The 11,645-nt window shown below is 38.8% G+C and overlaps 1 protein-coding gene across 1 annotated transcript; it reads right to left on the bottom strand.

Moving 5' to 3' along the window:
- Positions 1-7,992: 7,992 nt before the first annotated feature.
- On the bottom strand, positions 7,993-9,078 carry LOC111904264 (uncharacterized mitochondrial protein AtMg00810-like). Its single transcript, XM_023900042.1, has one exon. It carries the CDS (start codon positions 9,076-9,078, stop codon positions 7,993-7,995), a length of 1,086 nt encoding a protein of 361 aa, XP_023755810.1.
- Positions 9,079-11,645: the final 2,567 nt, after the last annotated feature.

Here is an 11,645-nt window from a genome sequence, read left to right as displayed (position 1 = left end):
AGAGGCACACACACGGTTACTAGATGACTTGGTAGAAGGCTACTCTTAGTAGGAAACATAGGGTTTTTTAGGATAGTTCAAACAAACACAAAGTTTACAAAACTTATACATTACAACTTACAAACATCTTACAAATGCTTTCATACAAACTAAGACACTAATATACTTATGATCTCACCAGCTTTAAGCTGATACTCACTTTCAAAATAACATGTATTCTCAGGTCACCACTAGACAAGTACATGTGCCAGACTTTTGAGAGGATGGAGTTCGTTCAAGACTCATCTTTTATTTTGATATGTATATTTTTGGTGTCTATAACTTTGAAAGAACACACATGTATGAAATTATACTATTAATGCAATGGATGATGTTGTTGCTTGTTTACTATTATTCATGGTTTGTGATACTGTACATGACGTCCTCCGCCCCAGAATGTTTCCACCATTCATGGTTTTGGGGTGTGACACACGGCGATCTCCCTAGTACCCTGGGCGTACATGTGGTATGTTGGGCGTACTAGCTCAGACCTTAAACCCTAAATTTTAGGGTTTGTTCATGTTTACATATCCCTCTAGGAAACGTCAAACGAGAAGTCAAACTAACATTGGGCTTGGCCTGGTCAGAACCCAGTCTAAATCCAAGTCTAGGCCTTCACCAACTCGAGGGCCGCTGATAAGGCGGTTAACGTGCAGATTCGCGCCTTAACCCTTCTCCGGAAAATCATACCCTGGAAAACGTGGGACCAATCAGAGAGTCCCACACGCTCATCAGACGATAGCCATGATCTTCGTGAACATTTGGAAGATCTTCTTCCAGCCAATGAGAGAAGGAGGCTAAAGACGTGACGGAGGGCCCTCCAATATGGGTTCGCCACGTCACACCTTACGAGAGAATCCTCAACAAAATCAGTTGAGAGTCACGCCTCTAAGACAGGTATAAAAGGAACCTTCTTCCTCACGAATAAGGGGACGGAATTCACTCTTTTCTGTAATCACGTACCATCTCTCTCAGATCTCATACTAACTAGATCGTCGGAGCTTCATCCCGGGATCCCCTCCCGGACGTCAACTAACGATCTCTATCCTGTTTTGTACTGTGATATCAGGGGAAGTCGTTTCTGAAAGGTTCACTGGCAATCTCGACCTATCCATTCTCCGACATATCACAACAGTTCCCTATTTAAACAACCATATACCTCCCTTGGACCTTCTAGAGACAGCCTCCAGTCCTTCCAAACCCTAATCTCGAGTCTCATCCTTGTGTATGAAGATTTTGAAGCTTTTGGTGATTTTGGTGCTATCTTGTTGAAGAAAAAGACCATTGAAGAAGGTGGTGTTGCATGAAACCTTATGGATCCAGAAACTACCTCACCTTGTGCATCTTTTGAAGGTATAAAGTCCATACCTTGTTGATGTTCTTTCTAGATCTCTTTAGATGGGTATTTATGAGCATTTTGTCTCAAAACTTGGACCTTCATGAGTATGGGGTACTCCAGAGCATTTTGGTTGCCCTTTTAGATGTTTTAGAGTGCCTTGATTCATAAAAATGGTTGCTTGATCGTTTCCTTTGGCTCATGCATGAGTTAAGTGACTTTGAGTGTTGTAAAAGTTAAGGTTTTGTGTTGTGAGCCTTATATAGCGATGTAAAGGTTTAAAGTCAGTGACTTTATGGGTTAAGACATTATATAGTGGTCAGATTCATGTTTAGAATGATTGTTTTAAAGGATTAAGAAATTTTGCATGTAAATGGAGGAACGTCATGCATACGTTGTGTGTACGCTTGGGTACGCCCTGCATAGCCTTGTACGAGCCCGATTCTGGTGATGCGCTCTATGCCCAACGTAGAGCTGAGTATGCCGAGCATACTAATATGTGTTGACTTTTTTTTACTTTGGGGAATTTTGACAAATTGGGCATTGAGTGAATAGAGAGGGTTTATGAGGGGTAAATGGTCTTTTACTCCAAGTGTGGACTAGACTTGTCTAGGGCCTTATTAGTGTGTGTGAAAATACCTCGATTATTAATCAAGGTTAATATGTGTATTTAATTAGGCTGAGTCTAGTTCCGACAATTCGAGTGTGAGTTCTATCAGTCATGCATGTCAGGTGAGTCTCCTCACTTATTCTTACATGCGTGTCAGGTGAAACCCGTGTATTACACGGGTTTATTAAAAGAAAGTTTTGGTAACCACAAAGATCACGTTCATAACAAAATAAGTAACGATTGATTTTGTGACATTTTTGTAAACCGCATGGACTATTTATGTAATTTGATCTTAATTAATCTATACTAATAAAATTAATTAATATGAATTCACAAATGTAATGTACTTTCTACATTAATTAATATATTAATAGAAAGAGAAATTCAAAAATAGAAAGTTATTATGCACATTAATTAATATATTTATAAAATTAATTGATATGAGGTGGCATTTAATAAGTGAGATTTGAATAAAAAAGAAAAAAAAACTATAAAAATGACAAGTGGATATTAAATAATTCAAAAAAATCTAGAAAATGACAAGTGTCAAAATGAAGGAGAAGAGGACATGTGTCAAAATCATTCTTATTTATTAGGGTAGATATGATGACCAGTTAGGTCCAAGTGTTATTACTGTTTATGTGTTGTTCATATGAGTTGAGACTTCGGATAGTCTTCAGGGTTGCTGATAACCCACATGGCATGCTATTTGACCACTGAGACTTCAAGTAGTCTCCAGGGTTGCTGATAACCCACAATAGTTTATTTGTGTTGTGCTGTGTGTGGTATTTTTGGGAACTCCCTAAGCTTCGTGCTTAGAGTTGTTGATTATATGTGTTTCAGGTACTTTTGAGGATCACAGGAAAGTAAAGGTCTAATTGTACACACTCATTGAGAGATTTTGTTACTAGGAATTATGTGGCATTCTGATATTTGTAGTGATGGTTTGTACTTGATACTTGTGATTTTCTGATGGTTTGGTTATGAACAATATTGTGGGTAAATTAAAAATGAAAATTTTGGTTTGAAATTTGAGGTGTTACAGATGTCATGTACACCATGGTGGCTAGAACCCCTATAAACGCTACTACTAAGCATATCCACCATTTTAATCCACTCATTTCACAATTACTGACAACCTATACTACCATCTGTACACCACTATTGTCACACCCCAAAACCGAGAACGGCGGAAACGTTCCGGGGTGGAGGACGTCATGTATAGTATCACAACAGTGTAAAGTAGTAAACAAGCAACAACATCATCCATTGCATTAAAAGTAAAGTTTTAATAAATGTGTGTTCTTTCATTGTAATAAGACACCAAAATATGTAATCAAAATAAAAGACGAGTCTTGTCTGTGCTCCGTCTTCTCAAAAACTGGTCATCGTACCTGTCTACTGATGACCTGAGAATACAAGTTATTTTGAAAGCGAGTATCAGCCTAAAGCTGGTGAATTCATAAGTATTTAAGTGTCATTGTCTTGTTTTGGAAAGCTGTTATGAATGCCATGTAAATCTTTGAATGAAACAGTTGATATAAGTATGAAAACGCTAGAAAATCCCATATTTCCTACTAGTATGAAATATAGTCTTCTACCAAGACCCGAATGTTTTGCTATAACAATGATTATTTTTCCTTCTTTTTGACTATTACTAACAATACTTAGTCTAACTCATCGTTTATGTGAATGTATCACAAAATAAAGTAATAGGAAAAATAGAATCATGTAAGTGTTATCCTTTTGTATTAGGATTAACACGACATCGCGACTAGAGAAGTGTATAACCTTTGAACATCCGTAGATTGTTTAATTTTCCTCTGTAGCTGCAGCAGGTTTAAGGAATGGTTAGTCCCGTAAAGGTACTCCTAATATAAGATTAACCGTAGGCATCCGTAGATGGTCATTTACCTCTGTAGCGAACAGTAGGATAAAGGAATGGTTAGTCCCGTAAAGGTACCCCTAATATAAGTAATAATCGTAGGCATCCGTAAATGTTCATCTACCACTGTTTCTAACAGGTGGGTTTCGGAATGGTTAGTCCCGTCTAGACATCCCGTTGAACTGGGATAGGCAGGACAATTTACACATAATGTACTAGTAAATCATCCTAGTGAATCTAGGTACAAGTATCCATGTAAGTGTGTACAAATAAATCTATATATGTAAATGTAGTCATGTAAGCGTATCGTTGTAGACGTATTCATGTAACATGTAATGTATAGTATAGACTCATGAATGAATTGACTCTGGTGTAATTCCTTTTAATAGGAATAATGTTTTGTATCTCCTAACTATCCCTATAATAGTTAACTGGAAGGTAACTGATTGTCCAAGCAAGTTTATACACCCTTGCTACACAAGAGTGTGGGAAACTGAATGAAGGCTGAAAACTATAACCTCAATACATATATAAGAACATAAGTGTATAGATATAGTTTTGTTCAAGAAGGTAAAAATGGTTTTGTAAGACATCTAAGAGTTTTGAACAATAATTAACAATGACTTGATGTCATTTTAATAAACATTTCAAACGTAATACTTTTGCTACCAAGGTATTTTTAAGATAGAAAACCATTTCAAGCATCACATTTTGAAGTATGTGAAATCTGCTGGATGAAAACACAGTTATAAATACATATGAGTGATTTAATAACATGTTGTTTTCTACTTGTATTCCCCCCCCCCCCCATTAAAGCATTTAAAATCATTTAAAACATTGATTAAGGGGTATGAACTCACTTGAAGTGAGTGGATTGGATTGAGGGTTTACGGTCGTAAACTCTACACTTTATGACCATATGTTGTTTTGAGGGTTTACAAGTCCTTTGAAGCATTTCTACTTGGTGGTTAGGCCTTTGGAAGGGATTAGGGCAATAAAACACTCCTTTGAGGAGTTTACGGCATCATGGTCATTTCGCTTTGGGTTTACTACCGTAAACCCATATGGAAAATGGTATTGCCATGTTTTCAAGTCCTTAACTCATCAAGGTAATTGTCTAGGTTAATTTTTAGACCTAAGGAAGGAATATGACCCAATTAAACTCACTTTAGGGTGTTTACGGTTTTGGGAGATCCCCAAACCGTAAACACATAGAAATGGTGGACTTTGGTGTTTTTCAAGGCTTAAACACATCAAGGGAAGGTTTAAACACATCAAGGGAAGGTTTAGACATCAAACTAAGGCTAGGTAAAGGACTTAGGCACACTTTGGTGCCTTACTTGGTGTTTACGGCCGAAGAACATTCTTGGACCGTGAACACCTTAATCCTTGTGTTCTTGGCACATTTTCTTGATGCTAACATGTAATACAAGCTTAATAAGACTCAAGGATGGAAGTACTTACTATAAGGAAGCTTGAAATGAGCTAAAAGTCCAAGAACACTTAGTGTGTGTTCTTGGTGTTTTGGAAATCTAATCAAAACACAAAAATGGATGGATGAAAAGATGCACAATCACTAGATTAAGTGTTATACCAACTTGAAATGGTTAGAACACTTACAAGTTTGAAGATCTTGAATTAAATCTTGGATGATACTTGAGAGGGTTTTTGAGTTTACTCTTTTAGGGTGAAAATGAAAAGTGATGTTCTTTGGGGAGTAAACATAAAATGACTAGTTTGGGGAGTAAACTCATGCTTAATGCATGAGTTCACGGTTTTGGAAGATTTTTCGGCCCAAACTTAAAAGTTTGGCCGTGAACTTCTAAGACACGAGGTGTTTGCGGTTTTGAAATTTCAAGACCCGAGATGGCACTTCCTTTCACCCGTTCGTTTAAAGAATAATATTAAAATAATCAAACGAACTTTTAAATTTGCTAAAAATAAGTAATAAAGTAATTGACTTATAAATTGAAGTGATTGACTTTTAGGGTTTGACCGAATGAAAATTCCGGGTTGTCACAACTATAATCCCTTCCACCTTCCCGTAACTATGATCATCATATTCCGACCCTCCCCACCGCTGCCCCTGTTAATGTCCGCCCCTAACGTGACCCCCATTACCAAAAAGAAATCATGACCAACATGGCCACCAAAATGTTGCGTGACGATATCATTATACCTAGCCAAAGCCCGTACCATTCTCGTGTTCTTCTTGTACGCAAGAAAGAGGGTACGTGGCGTTTTTGTGTAGACTATTGGGCCCTCAACTCCATCACCATCAGCCCCTTCCCTATACTAACCGCCGACAAGTTACTAGATGAACTCCATGGGGCACACATCTTTTCTAACATCAACCTTCGCTCTGGTTACCAACAAATCCACGTGGCTGCGACCAACACCCGCAAAATGACCTTCCGAACAATCGACAACCATTATGAGTCCCTCGTAATGCCTTTCAGGCTCCCCAATGCCTCATTTACCTTCCAATCTGCCATGAATGCCCTCTTCTGGGATGTACCACGTAAGTTCGTTCTCATCTTTTTCGATGACATACTTATTTATAGTACCACCCTAGAAATCCACTACCAACACTTCAACCACATGATTCAAACCCTAGCTGCCCATGATTACCATGCAAAATATTCCAAATGCATGTTTGCTTGCTGTTCTTGAAATTCCATACCTAGGTCACATAATTTTTGCTAGTGGTGTACGAGCTGATCCCGAGAAACTTGAGGCGATCCAGAATTCGCCCGCCCCAACCTCCATCACTACCCTACGTGCATTCCTTGGATTAATAGGGTATTATCGTCGTTATGTCAAAACCTATGCCAATGTAGCTACCCCTCTCACAAATTTACTCAAAGTTAAATCCTTTCACTAGAACCCAGAAGCCCAAACCGCCTTCATCGCTCTCAAATCATCCATGTCCTCACTCATACAACTTGCTCTTCCGGATTTCTACATTGGCCTTCGATGTCATAACGGATGCTTCGGGTACATCCATAGGAGCCATTCTTTCCGAAGCGGATAAACCCATCTCCTTTTTTTAGCAAAAAACTCAACCAACGGATGCAAACTTCTTCCACATATGATCGTGAGCTTTTAACTATCATTGAGGTCGTAAAAAATGGCGTCATTACTTTTTAGGTCGCATGTTTCGCATATTTACTGATCAGCGGAGTCTTAAGCACTTACTTACCCAAATCGTTTAAACCCCAGAACATCAAAAAGGGGCTACAAATTTATTGGGTTACGAATTTGAGATCTTCTACAAACCGGGAAAAGAAAACCATGCCATCGATGCCTTAAGCCGAATCGAACAGCCGACATTCTTGGCTCTCTCAGCTCCAGAAGTTACATAGTTACAAGGGATACGCTCACACTATACCACCAAACCATTAGGCATAGAGTTTTTCAGAAAAGTACAAAACCAACCCACTCAATACCCCAAATTACATCATCGAGATGGATTAATTTACAATCAAGGGCGCCAGTTTGTTCCGGACATTCCCAACCTGCCTAATAAACCTGCATGAGTTTCATGGATCGACAATTGGTGGCCATGTCGGCATCACAGCCACCACCAAACGCTTGACAGCCGCCTTTTCTGGCCCCACCTGAAACAAGATGTGGTTACTTATTTTAAGGAGTGTGTCACCTGTCAAACACTAAAGTACCCCACACGAAAACCTATGTCTTGCTGCAATCCTTACCTATTCCATAAGAAGTCTGGAGTGATATCTCCATGGACTTCATAACCAATTTACCCCCTCCTATGGAAAAATAGCCATTTAGGTAATCATCGACCGGTTCTCAAAGTTCGCACACTTCATCTACTATCCACTCACTTCACAACAGTCTGTTTAGCTACAATCTTCCTTCATGAGATTTACCGTCTTTATGAGAGTTAATGAAAAACTCTCTGTGAACGATACACGAGAGTTACGATGATATAAATAGGAAAATAAGTTACAAGAACACCCCTCTAACTAATAAATAACTTACATGAACACCCCTCTAACTAATGAATAAATACATAATGGTACAAGAACTATATTTTTGTCTAATATCCCCCTTCAAGCGAATCGGTGGCGGTCCAAGGCGAAGCATGTGACGAAACTATTTAAACTGTTGTCGTGGAAGGCTCTTAGTAAAAATGTCTGCTACTTGAAGTTTGGTAGGAACAAACATGGTAACCAGTTTCCCAGATACAACGAGCTCACGAACAAAATGGTAGTCAAGATCGATATATTTGGCACGCTTATGAGACATCAGGTTTTGTGTGAGAAATAGGGCACTATAATTATCACACAAAATGGTCGGACGGCCAGTGGGAAGAAAGTGAAGCTCACACAACAAGTGAGTAATCCATATGAGTTCAGCAGCAATGTTAGCCATGGCTCGATATTCAGATTCACAGCTGGAGCGAGAGACTGTAGGCTGCTTTTTGGCGCTCCAGGATACAAGATTACCCCCCAGGAAGATCGAGTACCCATAGGTGGACTGACGCGTATCTAAACAACGAGCCCAATCCGCATCAGAATAACCAAAAAGGTTCATAGATGTAGGTCTCGAAAAAGTAAGACCATAGGAGAGGGTGCCATTAACATATCGGATAAGCCGCTTGACCGCCTGATAGTGATCAATGGTAGGAGCCTGAAGAAACTGGCTAACCTGATTAACGGCATAAGAAAAATCAGGATGGGTGATGGTCAAATATTGCAAAGCCCCAACAAGAGAATGATAATGGGTCGGACCCTCATAAGGTATACCAGATGCAACAAAAGAGACACTCGGGGATAGAGGGGTCGCCACGGGCTTTGACTCAAGTAGGCCAGCATGGGAAACAATAGCATGAGCATACTTGGACTGGCTAAGAAACAACCTGGACAAAAGATGTTTGGCTTCCAAACCGAGAAAGTAGCTAAGGTGACCGAGATCCTTAATCTTGAATTCTGTGTGAAGCTTGGAGATAAGGTCATCCACATATACGAGTAAGTATAAGAGACAAGCACCACGTTGAAACACAAACAAAGAGGGATCCGCACGACTACAAGTGAACCCATTTGCCACAAGAAAGGAGCTTAGGCGATGAAACCATGCCCTAGGAGCTTGTTTGAGGCCATAAATGGCCTTGTTAAGCTTGCAAACATGATCAGGGAAGCGAGGATCCTCGAACCCTGGTGGTTGTCGCATATACACCATATCGGACAAGTGGCCATGAAGGAGGCGTTGTTGTCACACCCCCAAACCAAGGATGGCGGAAACGTCCGGGGGTGGAGGAATTCATATATAGTATCACAACAACGTGTATAATAGTGCTCAAAGTAAATACAACCATCATAAATATAATTGAAAAAGATATACCAATGTATATGTTTACATATTTCAAATCAATTACATTATGATGACAAAATGAACTGTTTGACGATTTATCGTCCCATCCTCAAAACGTTGTTGATTTCCTGTTTCATTGAATTCCTGAGAATACAAGTAGTTTGAAAAAGTGTCAACACAAACGTTGGTGAGTTCATAAGAGATTTTGTTAGAGAAGTAAACTGTTTTCCTTGCAAAAGCGATAGAGTATGTATCCAGAAAATCTAATATTTTCTTTATAAAAGTTATGTGGTCCTAAATCCCAAGACCGAGAGATAACAAGTATTTGCCATACTTAAAGATATAAAAGTGGTTTTAAATCGGCATAAAACCCTTTTTGATTTGAAGGAAAGTCCCATAACGAATGATATGTAGTTTTAAATACCAAGACCGAAGGTGTATAGTAATATCCGTACTTATTGATATAAAAAGTGATTTTAAATCGACATAAAATCCCTTTTGTTTTATAAAAATCCCGTAAACTTTATGTATTGTTAGCTCCCTATGTGAGTCGCTATAACCATACTATGACTAGAGGTAACCTGCACAACATCTTTTAGACGCCCTGATCCTATGACTCTTGTCACGCGCAGACCTGCCGGTCCGGCTGTAGCTAGCAGCGAGGTGTGGGATGTCAACCCCAATATAGATCTATACACAATTATCACTCTCTCCCTACAAGAGATTTTGGTTATAACTTACAGGAATTTGGATCCCGTACTTGGACGTACGGGGAGAGAAAGTCTCACAACCTGAGTTAACAAGTTTACGTGTAGTGTGCGTGAGTGTAGAACCTTTTTGTATAAATGTACCCTTTTTGTATGAGTAGGTTATGTGATGTATCATAAACTATACCTATTATAGTTTATCAAAACATGGGTAAAAGTGGTAATGTACATAGACTATACTTAACATAGATTATTCAAATGTTTGTATGTATTAGATGTACTTTGATTATAACGAATAGTTATTTCTATGCTTTGTCTAGAAAAGTCCATTTGTTAACTGATTTATGTCTACATAATAAGACAATATTACCATATATTGAAATAACATATAATCACATAAAGATATACACCTTACTCAACATGTTACAAGGTGAAATGAAATTGATAGCATTTTTCTGTTATTAACATTTTGATTTGCTGTTCTTAGAAAATTTTTAGAAAAATCATCAAAGGTCCAAATCAGAATCCAAAATTTATGAGGGTTTGGTAAATGAGTCTGTTTTTCCATAATTTTTCTCATGATTTTTGATGACCTCTAACTTGTGTGAATAAGTCCATAATCACAGACTGGTCCGGACTGATGTTTGAAATGATAGACAGTTTTGTAAAAATCACCATAAATTGTAGAAAAATCGTATGGAGATGAGCAAGTAGTCATTTTAAATCTAAGAACTGGAACTACTTGCACCTAAAACAGTTTTGAAAACAAAAATGTTTAGTTTGTCCAAAACAGTCCGTGAATGGAGCCCAACTTTTCTGATGAAAGTTGTTAGAAAAGTTTAGTTATATTCTTGGTGTTTTAACTTGTATTCCCCCACCCCCCCCCCCCCCTAAAAACTTAAGAAAACATGAAAATGTAGGGGTATGAACTCACCTTGAGTGATGTAAGTGGGTGGATGTTGAAAGAGAGAAGTGTTCAACTCAAGAACACTTGAAGATGCCTAGAAGATTTTCGAGAATCAAACACCCAAGTGATGGAATTTGTGTAAGAATTCTATGATATGAGTAAAGGGGAGTATAATAATCATAGAGAGGATGAATTATACTTACCAAGAGTGTGAGAAAGCTTGATAATCAGCCTTGAATCTCGAAATATGAGTGAGAGGGCTTGAGAGAAAAGTGATGTTTGATACTTGGTGGTAATGAGGAAAATGTGTGGAGTGAAGAGTGAAAGAGGGTTCTCCAGCTCTTTTTGGATGTGAGTTTGCTGGGGAAATGAGTGGGGTAAGGCCTTGAGGTGACTAGGAGTAGAGAGGAGTACAAGGATTGGTCAAAGGAATGGGCATGGGGTGGTGGTTTGTGTCAAATATTATGACAAGATCCACACTCCACCTCAAGATCTCACTTAAAAGATTTTATTCTCAAATAAATATTTTCATGGAAATATGCCCAGATTATGATTATTTAGGGTCTTATATGTTAAATTATGATTTCTGGAGAAAATCCCGCGTTAAAATAATTAAAAACGGACTTAAAACGAAGAATTAGCCAAAAACCGGGTGAAAAACGTAAAATCCGAAGTCTAGGGCCGGAGTCTCGGTCATCAGTAGCCAAAACCGGAGTGGCTTAGTCGCCTGGTGCGGTCCGAGGAGAAGGAGTTGCGGTCCGAGGGTCCTGACGCGGGCGTGGCTGCGGTCGGGGCTGCGGCTCGCTACTGCGGCTTGCCTG

The sequence above is a fragment of the Lactuca sativa genome, chromosome 7 (assembly GCF_002870075.4).
Source record: "Lactuca sativa cultivar Salinas chromosome 7, Lsat_Salinas_v11, whole genome shotgun sequence".
Classification (NCBI taxonomy): Eukaryota; Viridiplantae; Streptophyta; class Magnoliopsida; order Asterales; family Asteraceae; genus Lactuca; species Lactuca sativa.
Note: the sequence above shows the minus strand (reverse complement) of the source record. Positions and strands in the feature narration are given on the sequence as shown.

Bases quoted from the DNA above. Each gene is read 5' to 3' on its own strand.
- LOC111904264 (XM_023900042.1), bottom strand. From the start codon at position 9,078: ATGGTGTATATGCGACAACCACCAGGGTTCGAGGATCCTCGCTTCCCT.